Genomic DNA, 20,220 nt, shown 5'->3' on the forward strand with positions numbered 1-20,220 from the left:
AGCATGCCTAAGAAGCATGAATTTACATTTATAGGAATGTTTGGTGCTTTCCTTTGGTAATGTCCTCCCATTTTCTCGAAGGCGGTGGTGAAGACAAGGCCATCAGCAGGAAGGAAAAGCCATGCTAAACACAATACAGATTGACTCTCTCTATGGACCAAGTTGGTGTGGGGTAGTGGTTTGAGCACTGGATTAGGACTCTGCAGGATCAGGGTTCAAAACCCAGCTGGGTTATGGAAACCCACTTGGTGACCTTGGGCAAAGTCACACTCTCTCAGCCTCAGAGGATGGCTATGGCAAAAAAAGACCGTGAGCAAAAATTGCCAAGAAAACCCCATCATAAATTAACTATAGGGTCACCATGCAGTGGACTCAGCCTCTGAGGAAGGCCATGGCAAACCCCCTTCTGAATAAACTTGCCAAGAAAACCCTTAATCGGGTGGCCATAAGGCACAGAAAAACAATGATAACAGATGGCCCAAGTTCCCTTTCTATAAGGAAACAAGCTTGTTTCCTTACTTAAACCATGGGGTTTTCTTGGCAAGTTTCTTAAGAGGCTGTGGCTCACTTGGGGGGTGAGGGGGGTGAACCGCACCAGGTGACACTAAAAAAAAAAGGGGGGGGTGACACCACTGTTCCCAAAACATCTACCTTTTGGCAGAAAGACACTGTGGCATTCACCTGCCTCCCTTTAAAATGCTTTAAGAGATGGTGTGTGTGTGTGGGGGGGGGGGGGAGAAGCTTTGGGGGGGGAGGGGAAAGGAGGGGCCTCAAAATTTTCAAAAATTAAAATTTAAAAATTTTTTTTTTTTTTTTCTTTAAAAGCATCACATTTTAACCAGATCTTTACTATGTGTATGTTAATCCATGTGGTCTGGGTGCATGATGCTGTAATTTGAAGCTATCATTTTAATTTTCCTAGTTGTTTTACGTCACAACTATTAGCATTACAAGTAGACTCAGGTCTACGAAGGCTCATGCTGCCAATTTCTTTCTTTCAATTAGTCTCAAAGGTGCTACAAGATCTCTCCACATACTGATTCAGTGGTATATGTGGGAATTGTGGACGTTTTCACATGGGGAAAATGGGAGGTTTAAACTGGTCACAATGCAGGGTCATCCAGGCATTAGGGACAATTTTGCAATTGCTTTTCAGACAACGCTGAGCACAAACCGGTCAGACTCCAGACAGTAAGTGAGGTGAATCAGGAAATAAGCATTTTCACAAAAATATCATGTTTTCATTTCCAGTTCATTCACGAATTTGCTTTCTTCACGTAATTGCAGCAGTCTGAAAACCATGTCCCTGATTCTCCCTGTTCCCAGATTTCCCAGGGTTCTTTGCTGTGCCAAGGAGAGGAGGCATCTTTCTATACACACACACAACACACAAAACTCTTTCCCTCATGTGGCTGCTCTCCTCTTCCTGCAGCAGCTGGTGGGAGAATAAGAGAGGACTTTTTGGAATTCTTCCTGTACAGAAGGAAGAAATGGAGGATATGTCCTGGAAAAGGAGGGCATCTGGGAGTTTCAGCCCTTGCTGACATCAGACAAGTTTTTGGACCAACCACCTCCTCTTTCTCTCTAGTGTGTGTGTGTGTGTGTGTGTGTGTGTGGTTTTAAGGGAGTTTGCAAAGGGAAACCTCAGCCTTCCTTCCTCTGAAACAGCTTCTGGGGCAAAGAGGACTTTCCTCCCCGATTTCCCTTCCCTCTCTGGAGCATGTGGAAATGACAGTTTGGAGCATGTGCAAAAAAGTTATTTCTGAGCTAGCAACAGGGATTTGTCCTCATCCGTTTGAAACCCAAATTTGCTTTCGACCCACATTCTTTCCTAATTGATGTGCTTTTAACCCCTTGTGCTCCATGTGTGATAAGCATTAGCGAATGGGCTTGCTTTCCTGGGATGCCAACACTTTAACCATTTTCGGGAGGGAAGCACATAGGTCTCTGTGATAAAGTCCTAGACCCTTATCACATGAGGCACTTACTGTGCTGGAATTGTGGCCCAAACGCTTCAGAAGTGCAGAGGTGGGATCGCCGGTTGCGCTTTTGAAACATCATGGAGGCACTTTGCTGTTCTTCTGTTGTCAAAGCATTCATGGAGCAGCCTTTTTTTTTTTTTTTTTGCACGGCATTACAGAAATGGTGCTCCACGAATGATTTGTCAATGGGAGAAGAGTGGGGTGCGCTTCAGTGATGCTTCAGAAGTGTGATCAGCAATCCCATCTCTGCACTTCTGAAGCATTTGGGCCACGATTCCAGTGCGGTAAGTGCCCCGTGTGATAAGGTCCATATAGGACTTGGGAGTGACCTTAGTGCCAAAACGCACTGCTAAGGATCCTGTGTGATGTGACATGAAAGAAGGAGGAGGTAAATGAAGGAGGAGGGGGTGAGGCCATGAGTGACCCCACTGAAGGTGACCCTGGGGGAGGCATCCTCTGAGGCTGAGAGAGTGTGACATACTGTAATACATCTGGAGAGAGTGCACTGGGTTCACCTGGAAAGCGGTACAGAAAAGTCAATACCTCGGGGCTCAAGAGAGATGAGAAAAGTCCTGCTTCAGGCTCTTTGGTGGCAGCAACTCCCCACCAAAACACACCAAAACACACAACACACACAGAGGCACCCAAGGCCCCGCCTTCTGGCTGCAGAGAGGAGGCTGCCTCTGCCGCTGGAGAAGAAGAAGAAGAAGGAGCAGCATGAGCTGCTGCTGCTTCCCCCTCTTGCTTTTGGAGGCAGCCTTTGGGAGGCTTTGAGAGAGAGAGAGCCAGAGAGCCAAGGAGGACCGCCGAGAGGCCAGGGAGCCATGCTGCAACGCCGGGGGGACCTCGGGGGCTGCCCCCCACCTCCTCCGCCCTCCCTGGGAGACCTAGTGCTCCTGAACGCCAAGCACTCCCTCTACTACGCGGTAAGAGCATCCTTCTCTCTCTTCTGGGGTCCCGTCCTCCATTCCCCCTCTGAGTGTCCTACATTCAGGGCCACCTTCGTCCTCCTTTTTCCCATTCCAGCCTTCTGTCCAGGAGGCCTTCCCACCGCGTCCTCCATTCGGAGCATGACTAAAACAAAACAAAACATGGATTTACATTGATAGGGGAGGTTTTTTTTTAGCCTTTCTTTGCTTATGTCCTACTTTTTTTGTCTGAGGGGGCAAGGCTTTGGTCCCGTCCTCCATTTTCTGGAATGTCCTATATTCAGGGTGAATGCCCCCCTTTTTCTAGGACGTGTCCTCCATTTTGAGCATCACTAACTAAAAAACCATGGATTTACACTGATAGGAGTGCGTTTAGCCTTTTCCATGCCCGCCTTTTGTCCGGGAGGCATCCCACGGTGTCCTCCATTTTCAGCCTGACGGAGAAAGCACGGCTTTACATTGCTAGGAGCGTTCCCAGCCTGTATTTGGCTGTGTCCTACATTTTTCTCCAGTGCCCTACATTCAGGGTGGCCACTTGTCCTCCTGTTTCCTACCTTTCAGCCTTCTTTCCAGGAGGAATCGCCAAAGGTTTTGGAGCATGCCTAAGGAGCATGGCTTGTATACATCTTTAGCGGGCTTTTCAGTCTTTCTTGACATTGTATTTGTCTTGAAGGTCCTCCATTCAGGCGTCCTCCTTTCCCCCAGGATCCGTCCTCCGTGTCGGTCTTCTGTTCAGGAGAAGTTCCAAAAGGTCCTCTATTCTGAACCTCTCTCCCTACAAGGGGCCAGGCTGACCAGAGGCCATCACCGCAAAGGAGAACAAGGCATCGCAAAATGGAGGACACGAGGAAAGGAAAAAAAGCATCAGAACTCTCCCATCCAGATACATTTCTCCTTCTCAGGAATGCTCACAACAGAAGAGGTTTGGGAATCCCTCCTGGACAGAAAGCTGAAATGTAGGACAGGTCCTGGAAAAGGAGGACGCCTGGTTCCTCCCCCCTGTGCAAGAGTGTTCTGGGGCAACACACAAGAACCATCAAGGGAGACCAGAGGGCCCCCTCGGCCCTTTCAGTTTGGGGTTTCTCTGACTTGGGTGGGATGATGGAGGGGCCTTTCTGCCTGGCCCACTTCCCAGCATTTCCTTTGAGCTCCTTCCAAGGCTGCATCCACACTGGGAAAATAACCTGTTTGGCACCACTTTAACTCTTTATCTGGCTCTTTGCTATGGAATTCTGGGAGTTGAAGTTTGTTGTGGGGCCAAGATTTAAAGTGGTGCCAAACAGGATTACAGTATTTCCCCAGTGTGGATGCAGCCCAAGCATGTTTTCTGTTCGTCTTCATGTACGTGTGTTTCGTGTGCCTTTGAATCCTTTCTGACTTATGGCAACCCTATTACAGAGTTTTCTTGGCAGGTTTCTTGAGAGGGGGGGTTGCCATTGCTGTCCTCTGAAGCTGAGAGAGTGTGACTTGCCCAAGGACACTCAGTGGGTTTCTGTAGCTAAGCAGGAATTTGAACCCTGCTCTCCAGAGCCATAATCCAACTCTCCAACACCACACTGGCTCTCACATCTATCTTTATACAGAGTGACTAGACCTCCTCCTTTTCCAACATGTCCAACATTTCAACCTTCTGTCCAGGAAGAATTTCAAAATGTCCTCCATGTTGAGCATGACTAAGGAGCACAAATTGGTATTTATATGAGTGTTTTTCGCTTTTATTTTGTAATGTCCTCTATTTTTCTTGGAGGTCTGACATTTTGCAGTGCCTTGTCCTCCTTTGTGGTGAGGACATCTGGTCATCCTGATATTTATATCTTGATACATTGAAAATCTCTTGGAATTTGCTGAAGTGTTGAGACTCATTTCTGTTGCTTCCTTGCCCACATCTGTAGGGCTGATTGGATTAACTTTCTAACATCCAGGAGTGATATTTCCATGGAGAAAGAGAGAAGGCATTCATGCATCCCATCCACCAGTAGGCATGACACAATTTGGGTCAGAAGACCAAAGAAGATCTCTCCAGCCCTTGGGGAATTGCCTTCAGGCTATGTGTTTGAGGTAGACATGAAACACAAATGAATTTTGTGTCCCATCCACCAAGGAAACATAGTAGGCATAGCACAACTGGGATTGGAAGCACACAGAAGACCAGGAATTACCTTCAGGCTATGAGTCCTTTGCCTGCATCTGTGGTTGTTGTTTTTGTGTGCCTTCAAGTCGTTTCCGAATTATGGAAACTTTAAGGATGGCATTTTTAGGGGGCTTGGACATGCAGTGCCACTGGAAATAGTGGTACTAGGTAGGCCAACATTGGTTTGATGGTCTGTGGCAAATTTCAAGGGAAGGAGCTTGCTTCCCTGTGTGCTGAGAAGGTCTTCTTTGGTTTTGATCCAACCCAAGTAGAGCCGTTTCACTACATTTCCCTACCATATTGGATGTCTGAAAACCTCCCCTTTTTGCTCCATGGAAATCCCATTCCTGGACATTAAAAAAATCCCCCTGAACCTTTTGAAATCATTCCCTCTTTAAAATGTGTGTACAAAGCTTTTAATCCACCCGTGGTTCTGGAAGCACTGCAGTGGTGTGGATGTTGGGGAGCCTTGGAGTTGTTTGAGAGGAGCAAAAGATGGCTGAAAGCAGAGCGGAGGAATAAGTTGGAATCATGTTGCTCAAAAGTAAACAAGGAAGGTCTGGTCTAGATTGAGGTCCTCACGTGGGAGTGTGGGGAAAAATCCCTGTTTCCAGCTGTTTGCTCCATGAACCTCTCTCTCCCCGTGTTACCCTCCCTTGAGGTTAGTGAGTTTTTAAAGCCATCCTTGTGGGAATAGTACTGAGATTTAGGAATTTGCGTGGTGGATAGGTTTAACACCTCCTCATACATGGAAGCAGTCCTGGGCCGTCAAAGAGAAGCTGTAAGAGAAGAGGCTGTGTGTGAAAGAGATCAAGTGCAGAGTATCTGTGAATGAGCGGATGCATGAGGAAGTGGTGAATGTGTGTGCTGGGACAGAAAGAGTAACAGCTAAAAGGCCAAGTGAGAGAGACCCTTTCTCCAATCAAGCAGAATTGTTTGTATATTCTTATGAGTCATAATCTCAATTCTCCAAAGGCTGAAATAATTGGGAAGTTTTAGAGGCAGCACCCAGCCAAGGAAGGCAAGGAGGCACTCTGATTCAATAGCATGCAAATAAATAGAGGTGAACAGACTGCTTTCTTCTGGAACTCCACATCATCCTATTTTTTCTCCAAACTAGATGTTAAGAGAGGTGTTTTCAGCAGTATTCTGAGGAAATGCTAAGGACAGAATGCCAGTTCTCTAAATCCAATCCAAATCTACCTTAATTTGCCAAGAAATCTACCTGATTTTGACTTAATAAAAATCTGAAACATGTAAGGGAAGAGGCTGTGTGTCTGTGGAAATCTGGGAAGTATATCTGAGCAAGTGAATGTGTAGATGGTTGAATGAGGAGTAAAGAAAGAGTTGTCATTCTGGGGAAAGGAAGCTTAGAAGGAACAGTGGGGAGACCTGGGTGATGTTGCGTTTGTGCGTGCACATACACCTAGCTGGACTGCTCTCTCTGTTCTTGAGAGATGAGTGCATCTGTGTGACCCTCAAGGAGCAATATCTGTATAAGTGATCTGCAATGTCACTTAAAGATACAGCTATCCCTTTAGATACAAGAAGAAACTGCATCTGTAGAAGTCTTCAGTTGTAACTCACTTTTTAAATATAAAAAAAGTATTTCTATGTAACATGGAATAATTTGCTTGCTCTGTTATAGTGGTCATTCTATTTTAACTGGAACAGCTTTATGAATACACTACATTTGATATGCACAGTCCTATTCCAATTTATACAGTGAATAATATAAGTGTTTGCAATCAGATTTACCACAATATATGTGCATATGTGAATATGATAATAAAATGGTAGCAGTAATATGGCTGATCACTGACATAATGGATAAATAAATTGCTCATGTGCTACATTAGTTAGAGAAACCTTATTTGCTGGAGGGATTTTGGTGGCTTTCATTTCAGATACCCTGAAAGATCTTCATTCTGGGGAGGGGAAGGTATCTCAGGCCTCATTCCCACTGGGCTATAAAGCGATTAATCTTGCTGCAAGTTGAACTCAGAACGAGTTCCCGAGTCATATTCGAATCATGTCCATCATTCACATTACAGAAGGGAGCAAATGAACTCGGTTTTTCTTGACCCATGTTCTCATTCCCATTGATATTTCTCCATTGTATTTTGATGCTGACTTTTTTGTTCCCCGTTCCCATTGCCTGTCTGAAACCATTTTTTCCTTTTTTAAAGCTGTCAGTCAAGCGCTTAGGTGATTAGACGTCACAGTGACATCAGTTGCTTCGATGCACTTTGACACGGGCTATTTTTGTTCCCTGTTCCCATTTGCGTCTTTCAAACCTGTTTTTCTGCATGGGAGGGGTTGTGGTCAATGGATCGCTGAAGCGCCTGAGTGGCTAGTCATTGTGATAGCCACCCACACTCTGGAGCGCTAAGGCGCTCAGCAAAAACAGAAAAAGGAAAAAGAAGAAATAATAGTTATAAAAAGGGTGTGCAGTGTGTCTCCTCACACATCGATCTATGTGGAGAAGGGGGGTTGGAAGGAGGGCTTCGTGTGCTTACCACGTTTGGAGGCCAATGGAGCAATTTGCAATGATCAAACACCTGACAGAGCGCCTAGGCGATCGAAAGCTTAATTTTTTTAAAAAAAATTAATTTGTCTACAGATGCGATCGCCTTGCCCTGCTTCCAGCTCCACTGGGGGAAAGGCTACGCAAATGGGGGAAAATGGCGCCGGGAATGCAGGAAAGAGAACAAAGCGGGTGACACCCCCGAGACAGTCCCTTGAACATTGCTCCTCCCCTCCTAAAATACCGATTCAGACACCCTGTCATTCCCATTACTTTGCCCCGGATCCGACATGGCAGCTGCTAAAAAAACCTCTGGAAAAGTGGTGTCAGGATAACCTGGGTTATGCACCACTGATTCGTGGAGAAATCGATCAAAGTAGGATCGAACACAAATTCAAATGGGAATGCTTTTCCTTAAACAAGGATCGAATGTGAATTCAAATGGGAACGATGTCCCTATAATCCGATTCTAGATTTGCTTTATAGCCCAGTGGGAATGGGGTCTCAGAGAACAAAAGAAGCAAAACCAAACACTGATCATTTGTGGTCCTTCTTTTCCAATTGTTTTTATTTTTGTGATTTGACTGATTTTGTTGTTGTTCTTTGCCCTGCTATCCTTTGTTTTCTGGGGGCCATCTTTGGCAAGGCTATCATTTGTATAATTCTCTCGTACATTTTTCCTAGAACAGTTATGAATAGTCTGGAGTGGTTTGTCATGAACAGAAACTTATTTTTTACACCACTACAAATAATCCTACAGGTTGAGTCTACCTTATTTGAAATTCTTGGGATCAGAAGTGTTTTGGATTTTTATTTATTTATTTACTGGACATTGGAATGCCTGCATTTACAAATACAGTGGGCCCTTGATATCCACTGGGTTTTGGTTTCAGGATCCCTCCCCTCCGTGGATGACAAAATCCATAGAAGCTCAAGTCCCATTAAATATAGCGGCATAGTAAAATGGTGCCCCTTAAATAAAATGGCAAAATCAAGGCGTACTTTTTGGAATACATATTTTTAAAATATTTTCAAGCTGTGGATGGTTGAATCTGTAGATAAGCAGGGCCAACTGTATGTACATAATGTGAGATCTTGGAGATGGGACCCAAGTCTAAACACAAATGTCATTTATGTTTCATGTCCACCTTACAATATTTTTAATAGTTTTATGCATGAAACAAAGTTTGTGTGCATTAAACTATCAGAAAGCAGAAGTGTCACTATCTCAAGCTACCCATGGAAAAAATTTGGACTTTGGGGATGTTTTGGATTTCACAATTCTGGATAAGGGAGACTCAACCTGTAATACAGATCTTGTGAACTGATTATACTCAGTTTTTCAGAACTGACGTTAAATGTTTTCCCTATTCATGATATTTTAGTCAGGAATAGATTGTCAGGAAGTTGGAATGAGTCAGTGATTTGTTGCTGTACATGGTACTTGCAAAACTACCAGTGTCTATATACACTGTAGGTATCTGCTATTCCTAAAACAAGGAGGTGGAGGCTGTAGGCACTGAGCCTCAGTTTACTACTGCTGAAGAGGAGCAGCAGGCCATGAGAGGTTTGAATTCAACAGAGTAAATGGGATGGCAGGGCAATGGCTGCTGGTGCTTGGTCTGTACACACCTTTCCTTCTCATTGAGGTTGAAGACCAGCAACCTAAATACCATCTTCCATTAATATTTGCAGTACCATGTGGGAAAAACTGATCTTGCAAGTTAAGCAGGGGCAGACCTGGTTATTACTTGGGTGGGAAACTGCCTATGAAAACCATGTGCTGCTGTAGGCTATGTTTGAGACGAAGGAACTGGCAAAACTGCTTTGAGTATTCCTTGTTTAAGAAAACCTTTTGAAATGGCATCGGCATTAAGTCATTAGCCTACCTGAAGTCATGTACATACATGCAACACAGGACATGTGAAGTCTGTGTGCCTAGGAAAGTCAGTAGCTGAGTGATGGTTCAAGAAAATAGCTGCCGTTTCTTTCAGTCACTTCTCCATTTTGGGGTTGTGACCACAGACCTTTGCTGTGTTGTCCAGAACAAGAGTACAGGTGAGCAAGAGAAGATGGCAACTGCGCCTTACTTTATTTATTTACCACCCTTGTCTGGGCTTCCAGAGAGGATATGCAAACAAAAAAAAGGCAGCAATGGTTCAGGGCAAGGCTTGTCACTTTTGGTTCTTATTCATCTTTTTCTCTCTCACTGAGTGGGGTTTGGTGAGGATTGGTCCCAGTATACAAAGAGGGACTCCTCAGCCCGTTTCCTTGCCGCATTTTCTAAATGATAGAATTAAACTGTTTGCAAGTGGGGACATAGTAGTGGAGACATACACTCCCTTATTTGAAACGCTTGGGACCAGAAGTGTTTCAGATTTTGATCTTGTGCTCCCTGCTGTGCCATCCCAGAAAGAATGTAGGAACTCTCAGTGCATAGGCTTCAGTCCTTTCCTCTGCTCTCTCACTCTTTCCACCCAGAGAGTGTGCCTCAGCCACCTTTGATTGTACTTCCTCCCTCCATATCCTCCTCTTGGTTTGCTTGAAGTGAAATAGAACAGTTGTTTTTGACAACAAGAACTTGACATTAATCTGAGATCTCAGATTAGTTTTGGGCTGATACAGATGGCCTTAAAGGGGTAGCAGCAACCAAATCTACAGCACTATATAAATAAAGCATAATAATAATAATAGTAATAATAACTACACGCCACGGCCCCAATCTGGCATTTTTCCAGCCCAAAAAGAAGTGGCAAAATGCTGCTCCATTTTGGGATGGGAAAAAAGCTGCTCTATCTGCCAAGGCGGCACCTTTTCTGTGTTCATGTGGCATATAAACGCTGTGCCGCCGGAGTGCTGCAATGCTGCCCACCATCTGGTCAGGCAGGCGGCATAACACCAGCTTGGAGGCATCATCGGGGCAAGCGTCATCTAAATACCAAGCCACCACACCACCCCCAAGCTGGTGTATTATGCCAGTCTGTCTTGACCCTCAGATATTAATTGGGGGTCCATTTTGTAGCTGCATAGTAGAATAAACCCAACTAGCTCAATAACAATTACAATAGTCCTTGCACATTCACTGGGGTTAGAGGCACAGGACCCCTGTGAATGTGGAAGAACTGCAAATACAAAAGAACAAAACAAAAAACAAAACACTGTACTTTTTACATGAGAGAACACCTCTCTAGGAATCACCAGGTATTCCATTGCAACGCTGTGGTCAACATCTGCCAGAACTTGGTCATATAATCATGCTGGAGGACCTACAAATGCCTAGAGAAATATTTTTTCTAGGAACATCTAGGTTCTCCAGCACAACTCTAAGGTCAACTTCCAGCAGAATCATGCTGGAGGACCTAGAGATTCCTAGAGATGGGACCGCCCGACTTACCAAGCCGGTCCTGTTGCTGAAGATGGCAAAGGGCAGTGCTGGGCTGGCGATTCTGGCAGGTTCCCCCATGGCAGTAGCACGGGCTGCCCAGGCCCCATGCGGCTGTTGGAGGCCAATGGTGCTTTGGCCTGGCTATCGGACTCCATCTCCCAGCATCCCTGGGAGTGGAGGCGCCACATTCAGGGCTGACTGCACCACTTCCGGGTCGGTGGCAGGTGCTGGACTTCAACTCACTCCTCTGGGAGCGGAAGTGACCAGCCATTGGCCGATGGTGGGGGCAGCATGCTCCGGAATAGGCTGGGAGGCTGGGGGGGGCAGTACCTCCCCTGCTTCCCAGTCACAAATTTAGGCTCCGCAGCTTCAGTGCTCATCGCCATTTTCTCCTGGCTCCCCACCCTCTCTCCCTCTTTCAGGTTGGTGATGTGCTTTCACAACTTTTCAGGGGGTGGCAGCATAGGTCTTTGATCTGAGGGGTGTGGTTTCCTGTGCTGCAGAGCACAGGATTGGGAGCCCATCGGGGACCTGGGGTACTGAGAAAGTAGTGGTTGCCAATGCGAGGGCGACATTAATTCAACGTTCCCTGGTGGCAAGGGTGGAGATGCGCATATGTGCACAACTGGCACCCCTGGTGTGCACATGCTAAGCTGGTTATTTCTCTGTCATCCCAAAGTCTGGCCGTGACCAGGCAATTCAGTTCATCAACCTACACGGGTTGGCGGATGACAGATCCAGAAAGTATTGTCAGTAAAAGTCTTTATTATTTCTTAAACTTTTAATATAAGACTATATTGTACTATGTCTTGGAAAGCTAGGCAGCTAATAAACTGCTTCATTTTTATTAGTTTCCATAGCATATGTTTAAAGCCAACCATCTTATCTGGGTGTAGTTTGCTCCCTGTAGCTATATGTAAATGTTAAAGCAATTTAAAAACATGTAAGACTTGGGACTGATATCTGTGCTGTGGTATAGTTATGCAAAATGTCACCTGAAGAAAAAGTAAACAGTTCTGTTTCATTTAATCATTACAGGAATCCAGTTGTCAGGTTTGAGAGGTGGATGCCTGTATGGTTTGACCTCTATAATTAGGAGACAGATGTTATAACATCTTGAGCTGTTCCAGTACTGTTTTATTCTGCACATGTAGGCAGATTTTAATGCAGTGTTTTTTCTCAATAAAAGTAGAATACAGTAGAATAATAGACACAAGTAATCTGCAGCAGAATGGAAAATAAACATATATACTGCATTCCAGCAGAACACTTTCCATTTTACATGTATTTATTTAACAAGTTGTTTTTTGTAGAGAGAGAGTTAAGGTTAAATCTACTGCTAAAAGTTCAATAGGTGATGCGAAATACAATTTCAGTGACTGAATGGAAGAATCCTTGCAGCTCAGTGTATCGTTCATTCTTGGAAGTACAGTATTTTCATATTTGTTCAGCCTTGAATGCTTCTATATTTAGTATATCTTTTAAAACTGACATTTCTGCTGGTAATATTTCAAACTTTTAAGTGGAAAAAGGAGCTTCTAATACACGAGGATAGACTTTAACAGCCTTTGCTTCTATATATGACATGAGTATGGGTGCAAACTGTTAATTTAATTTTTGTTACCAGTAAATAGCATAATAAGATGGCTGGAATAATAGTTGCTGTTTCACCAGATTTCAGATATTTCATGTGTCCATTTCTGGTTTTAGTTTAGATATGTGGCAGGGATTAGAGTTTGGGATGAAAGAAAGCACTCCTTAGAGCAAATTTATATTTAGTGAGAGTTATAACTTGAAATAAATTATAGTAAACAAATAGTTTTAAGATGGAATGGATCTTAGCAAGCAGATAGTTGGGCCTCACGTAGATCTCAGAAATTTCTAGAAGTTTGGGAAGCTTGTTTTATTTCTGTTTATGACCATATTCATCTTTTGAGTCTACAGTTATTTTTTGCTCAAACAGTAATCAAAAATAAAGAACAGTTTACAAAATGTGATGTCTGTTTCTTGTTGTGGAGTTGCAACACAATCCATATTATGTTATGCCTCTCAGAGCCAGGAAGTCTGTTAGTACAGTTTCTGGGGAGTGAGAACAGGAGGATGCTATGACTCTCAAGTCCTACTCATAATGTCCTAGTTGGTCATTGACAGAAAATCTATAGAAGGGGACCTCTTTCCTTAAGCAAGCTAAACTATAAAATGATTTGCAAAATTTGTGTTTATAAGATATAACTGGCTGTTACCATACTTTATGACTCAAAAGTTGTAAATTCTTTCATAATTGGACTGATGCCATTAAGAGACCCTGTTCCAGCAAAGCTTTTAACAATGAATGATTGAAAGCTGGTTTGTTTTATGACTGTGTTGTGGAGCTTGCATTGAAATGGAAGACATGAATTCTTTAATCAGTGAATTGGGGGGGGAGGGGGGGAATCTCACCGGTGGACAAAAGTTTTAGTTCATTTGGAACTTAGGGGGAAATGGCTTTATGTTGGGCCCTTGGTATCTCCTAGGGTTTGGTTACAGGATCCCCCCTCTCCCCAGGATACCAACATCCATAGATGCTCAAATCCCATAAAATACAATGCCATGGTAAAATGCTGTCCCTTATATCAATGGCAAAATCAATGCACTGTATGCTTAAAATATTTTCAAGTGGTAGATGGTTGAATCTGTGGATAAAGAATCTGTGGTTATGGAGGGCTGACTGTATTATTGACAGAGTAAATAACATGTTTTAATTGCATTGAATAGCTTTCTCTATACTGCTCCTCTTCAGCTGTTCCAAATGCCATCAGTCCTAGCCAACATGATGGGACTTGAGTCTATATTTGTATGCCACCAGATTTGGGAGAGCTGGCTTGGAGGAAGAGGAAACTTTAAATTATAGGAAATAATTAAATGATATCTTATGGTAATAAGCTGAATAAATCTGTTAGTATATCATAGAGGAATTACTAATTACTGTATAACTATAAGCTTTACTGTAAAACATACATGCAGTATAGCTTTATTTTTGTCCTGTTACTTGGTTTCTGATGTTTAATTCTTAATTTATCTTCTTTCAGTCTCAGCTTTATTTTCTTCTAAATATACACAGCAGCCTCACTCTCCCAACATACATGAATACTGAAATTAGTTTACCCTTGCTGATGATCATTTTAACTTTTATATATTGGTGAAGGAATAAAACCAGTATGAATCTTTTTGAGACTTGGTATTAGTTGTAGGATACTTTACAGTAGATCCTGGAGACAACATTATATATAACAGGCTGGATGAAATCCTGGCACCTGTTTTTAAGGGTCTGAATAAATGGAAGATGTAGATCTTATCGACTTGTCTTGTGGGAGTTGTCAAAGAAGTTGAAGTATTCTAGGTGATGGTATGTGTGCAGGAAATGTATTTAGCTGTGCGGATATGTGTGCCATCCATCCAGTAAAAATAATCAGATTGCGTACTTTATCAAGGTATAAATAATTAGAAATCCATGTAAGTGGTACACTAAATAAATAAATTATTCAAACTACAGGGTATCTGACTTGCTAAAAAGGAGGTAACTGTGCTGAGCCTAGGAATTGTTCTTTTGGTCTCCAGGGCAAATTCCAGTTTGATTACCAAAGGGTACCTCTCGCTTAATAAATGATGTGAATCAGTTGGGGGCCTAAGACTCATGAAGCATTGCTTATTAGAACCGTAATTCAAGCAGCAGCCATACTTTTCCAAGGATTTGTAACAGACATTTCCTCTGTACAAACATTTCCTTTGAAGTTTTTTATTTTTTGGGGGGGGGGAGAAAGGAACTACTTAACTTTTAAGAATTTTGTAACAATGTTGCAATGGAGCCTTGAAAGAGTGAAATACTGTATCATGAAAGAACACAAACCTTTTTGGTAGCTCTGATTTCCAAGAACAGTTTGACACAATGATAACAGTGCCATATCAGAATAGAAATACAAGCTTGCAGTCCACTCAGATAAATTTATTTTGTTCAGTCTGTGAAACGTAAAACATTATTTGAGAGCAAAGGTCCAGCTATGGCAAAAGAGCCTTCAGTGATCATACAGTCCATAGCTGTAAATGAAAACAAAGTTAATTTCAACATTTCATATTATTAAAAGTATTTATTTACAACACATAACCAAAATGAAAACACTAATCACATTTCTTAAGAATTCAAGATAGTGTGTTTTTTCCCCAATGAGGATTTGTTTAGTGTTAACCATGGCCTGAAACACATGGGCCATTGTATTTAATGGTACTTGAGCATCTGTGGATTTAGTATGCACAGGGAGTCCTGGAACCAAATCGCAATGGATACCAATGGCTCACTGTATTATAAATGTTCAAATTAGAAGAGATTTATTTTTAAAAATTCAATATTTAATACACACACATAGTATCTTACATTAAAAAGATTGGAATGAGGAGGAGTGATTAGGACCTCCAAGTCTTGCACCCTGCTTGAGCAAATCTCATGCCCCCTGGAGGTCCCAACCCACCATTTTGAGAACCACTGTTCTCTCATAAGAAAAATTATAACAGGCTCCTCACTAAAATGCTTTTTGTCTTTTTTTTAATCCAGAAGAAAAGTTGTCAGTGGAGGAAAACAGATATATGCAACAAAATTAATGTGGTTTCCATATTCCAGGTCTCAAGGTGCATTAGACTTTTGCCTATTAACAATATTATTTAGGTGTATTATTCTTTCATACTGAAACTCTCATTGTTACTTTATTGAATTGAATGAATTTGTATTTTGTAATTTTGTCACCTTAAACTATTGTTGTATATGGCATATCATCATGGGCACCTTCAGGCAACATGCGATCTTAAGTTTAAATAAGATCATAATAGTCTCTGCTGAGATACTGAAATATATTTGCATTTGTAATACAAATTATATTGTGTAATACTTAAAATCAAAACAAACTTTTAAACATTTATTTGATCTGGTACTGTTAAGCCTGTTTACATCCAGGTGGTGCCAAGAACATGTAAGCTTGCTTTATTTTCCCTCAGTGACCAATCTGGTTCTATTTTCTGTATAATGTAGCTGTTGAACTCTGTGTGTGTGTGTGTGTGTCTTTAAGCCACCTCAATTTCTTATGGTTTTTTAGGCAAAGAATACTCAGAAGAAGTTTTACCAGTTTCTTCTTCAGAAGAAACCTGTATTCATTGATAGCCTCCTATCCAAGTACTAACCAGGGCTGATCCCTGCTTGGCTTCCAAGGTTAGATGGGATCTAGTGCCTTTAGAGTATTTGAACTACAATACTTATTTCTAAAGATACTAATTCTGAATTCAAGAATTAATCCTGAAACACTTCTAATTAATCTTGTAATTATATTAACGTAACATGTGCATTTCTCTTTGCCAACACACTGTACTGTTGTAAAGCTAGGTGTCTGAAATCTAATAGACCAAATGTAGCCACTAAACTTTAGGGCCAAGAGGATGCTACCTTGCTCACCAGCTGCTGACACAGAGTAGAGAATGGAGGAAACACTGGTTTATCTATGTTAGCTGGACTTGTAGCAGAGTTACTTTGGGAAGCTGGGTTTAGGGCCTTCTTTCTCTGTTTCCTGACAAAACCACCATACTTTTATATGTATCTCCCAAACATTTTAAATTTTCAAACAGACCTGGATCCAATTGTATACTTTGGTTAGATCCCACTGCTTATACCAGAAGTGGTAACATCCTCATTCCTATACTCCCTTCCCCCATGCACCTTAAAACCACTCTGCAAGGCTATGAAACCATGTGGAGCAGTTTCTTTTAGGATGTACAAAGAGTTGCAGGAAGGAGTGGGGTTCATTCGTTCTGGCAGAAGTACCAAGTTGTGTCCTGGCTATAATAAATTTTGAATGGTTAATAAATGCCAGATGTTGTAGGCTGTATTTCAGAGCAGCGAACTGTCAAAACCACCTTGTGAATTTCCTTGCCTAAGAAAACCCTATGAAATTCATGGGGTTGCCATAAGTCGACAGGTGATTTGAAGGCACATACATGCAACACTGGTATGTGTTTACCAGTTTTAAGGGAGCATCATTACCAAAGATCCCTTTAGAAGTGGTTAAGCCTCACCTAGTTTACTTCGTTTTGGTTTTTAAAAATAGTTTTATAGTTAACTAAATTCTTCTTCAAAATTTTTATCAACAGTGTACAGCTGTACGGATTTCCTGTATTTATTGTGTTCTAAATCTAGTACAGCTAATCCAAGCATTTAGAACTCACAGGGCCCTAAATTTCAAGAATGGGTTAAAAAGAGGGAGAGGAAAGTACAAATATTACTTTTACCAGGAAAGTACAAATGTTACTGATGTCTGAAGCAAAGGTAGCTTTTTTAAAAAGAAAATTTAAAGCAATAACAACAACTTTAGTAAACAGCTGCAATTGAATATGGGTGTAAAGCTTCCAATGCGGAATGTCTACTGGAACTTTCTTCACATTCTAGTGTCATTACACAGAGTTTTTTCCAGCTAGCAGCTGAAAATATAGTGGCAGCAGGAGCCAAAACTTTTCCAGCAACGATTTTTGCCATCCTTTTGTTCTCCTTAAGCAACATAAATCTCAGGTTTTATACTGTCAAATGTGTTGATTGAAACTTTCTGTGGCTAAAGTAGGTTAACAGCACCCTGTTGTGATAATTCATTTTCCAGGCTAAATTTGAATGAACAAATAGGAAAGTAAATGGAACTGTTGATGTCAAAGGTTTCTTTGTAATACAGTAAGATTTCTGATTGTACCTATACTTTGAAGTGTTTTATTCCTAAAATAGCACTAATCTATACAAAAGTACACCACTCCCCACAAAGAGAGGCTCTGATCAGGAATAGAAACCATTCAAAGCAGCTGTTGGCATTATAGTCTCCGTGCAGCAAAGGACAAGGTATGGCTACCCTCTGTTAAGTGTACAAGATAAAAACAGTGATACATGTTTCATAACATTTAAGCAGGCACCCCGTTTAATTATTAATAAGGTGAATATTGCTTTAACCTGAGAAAAAACATATTCATAGTTCTCCACTACTAACTCTGTTTAAGTACAGTGGATTCCAGGCATATAAGTGCATCAATGTTGCATAGCTGGTGTAGACTCTCAGTGCATAAACAATATATGCAAAAGATTTCTTCATTAATAGTGCTTCCATTTTCTAATGAAGACAATGGCCAAAATCCAATTGCTATTACGAGCTAAAATAGATCCATTGAGTCAGTTGTTCAAAGGCAAGACAACACAGGGAAATCTTTGCGGTTAGGCCAATGAAATTCCGATCAGCTTCAGAAACAACAAAAGTCCAGAATTCAGCCAATGACAACAGAGTAAACTAGACCCATGTCTTTCTGTTCAGAGTACTTTTTACTGCTGTACTATTTGAGTAAGATCTCAGAATTGTCCTTAAGTTGGTTTTGTTTGTAGGTAATATTTTATAATGACACTGGGAAATACTTGCATGCCATCATGATTTCACTGTTCTTTCAGTTTCCATCATTATTTGAGGTCCATTTACTTTAAGATAATCTTATTGTAAATCCTATTCACAGGAAAAGCAGTATGACTAATCTCTTCCATGTATTGAATTCCAATTTTCTCATAGATAGGGCTTGTTAGTATACTGTGCCTCTGTAAAACAAAACAATTGATGTATGAACAAGCAACTCTAATGCTGCAACTGCATTAATAAAATATGCAATGAGTTAAGAAGTCACAATTATTTAGCAAGCTGCCTCATTGACATATTTTGATAGCTCCAGAAGATATCAAAGTGTTGTTGGTATTTGTGTGTATAAATAAGTTGCTGTTCCATTGGAATATTCATTTACATCGAGCACGAGAAACTTAAGTTTGTACTTAAATATAAATTTTATATTGATGGAAATTGCTTGATTTCACCAGTTCAATGTCTTGAGATTTATTGTTTCTTGTCTCTGGAGCAGGATAGGGTCTGCTAAGCATTCCAAATAATTAAATTACCATATGCAACAAATATATTTAATTTTCCTTGTAATGTGCTGTTGATCAAAAGACTGAATGCTGCTTATGGCATCTAGTTGTTGTTTAGAAGACTAGGGAAGGAAAAACATGCATGAATCAAAGTCTAATGTACCTTGTGTCACCTTAACAGTAGTTTCATTTTTTAGTTTGGAATGTTGAGATTTTCATTAGTGCTTTGCAAATTTACAAATAAAAATACCACTGGCACCATTTGAATTTCATTTACAGCATTGTTAAACTTTATATCACCTCTTAACCCTGGTGGCGCAGTGGTTAAATGCCTGTACTGCATCCATTCACTCAAAACCACAAGGTTGCGAGTTCAAGACCAGCAAAAGGGCCGAAGCTCAACTCAGGCTTGCATCCTTCCGAGGTCGCTAAAATGAGTACCCAGACTGTTGGGGGCAAATTAGCTTACTTGCTAATTAGCTTACTTGCTGTTCACCACTATGATCTTTGGAATAGCGGTATATAAATAAAATAAATTATTATTTTATTATTATTAAAAGATAGCAATTATCAGCACCAAACATTGCTTGAATAATAATTTTGGATGCTTCGGATGAGACTCAAAACAGATGACTGTATTTAAGTTTGTTTGTGGGTCCAGTAAGCTTTCCTTGTTTGCTCATAGTGAACTGTAGAAATAATCTTGGAGTTTTTCCAGTTATTTCCCTGGTGCAGATAATATGGATGTATTGGTTTTGAAACCAGAGGAGATTGTTGGGAATTCCCTTGCCCTGCATGCCACGCCCCTTGTGATGATCTGTACATAAATGCAGAATGATAGAAGGAAGATCTATGGTTGTTCTCTTCCAAATCAAAGCGTTCCTTGCTGTCTTCCTTACCCCCACCAACCCATTCAAAAAAGGATAATGAGAAACTGGAGCATGTCCAAAGGGGGGCGACTAAAATGGTGAAGGGTCTTGAAACAATGTCCTATGATGAATGGCTTAGGTCACAGTGATGGCGAACCTATGGCACGAGTGCCAAAGGTGGCACTCAGAGCCCATTCTGTGAACACACATTCTCTCATCCCAGCATAGAGTTTGCCAGAGTTTGCTACTAGAAAGCCAGAGGGACATGGCACTTTGAGATAAATAGTGGGTTTTGGGTTGCAGTTTGGGCACTCAGTCTCTAAAACATTCGCCATCACTGGCTTAGAGTGTTGTTTTAACTTCTAGATTGAACGCCAGGCAGGCTTTTTATATATTCTTGATTTTACTTGGTTTTGTACAGTGCCATGTACATTTATAAATAAAGC

General features: G+C 41.5%; 1 protein-coding gene across 4 annotated transcripts in view; it reads left to right on the forward strand.

Annotated features, from left to right (window-relative positions):
- The window catches only part of ARHGAP6 (Rho GTPase activating protein 6), a 182,552-nt gene that overhangs the window by 38,976 nt on the left and 123,356 nt on the right, over positions 1-20,220 (forward strand). For 2 of the 4 annotated variants that reach the window (XM_042457756.1, XM_042457758.1), the window contains exon 1: positions 2,759-2,908. The exons of 1 other annotated variant lie outside the window; for it this stretch is intronic. In XM_042457756.1, the coding sequence (XP_042313690.1) occupies positions 2,807-2,908 (102 nt within the window). In that variant the 5' untranslated portion in view covers positions 2,759-2,806. Of the gene's footprint in view, positions 1-2,758; positions 2,909-20,220 lie in introns of those variants that run through there. One more of the 4 variants, XM_042457760.1, reaches the window with a different exon arrangement.

This window comes from Sceloporus undulatus, chromosome 3 (assembly GCF_019175285.1).
Source record: "Sceloporus undulatus isolate JIND9_A2432 ecotype Alabama chromosome 3, SceUnd_v1.1, whole genome shotgun sequence".
Classification (NCBI taxonomy): Eukaryota; Metazoa; Chordata; class Lepidosauria; order Squamata; family Phrynosomatidae; genus Sceloporus; species Sceloporus undulatus.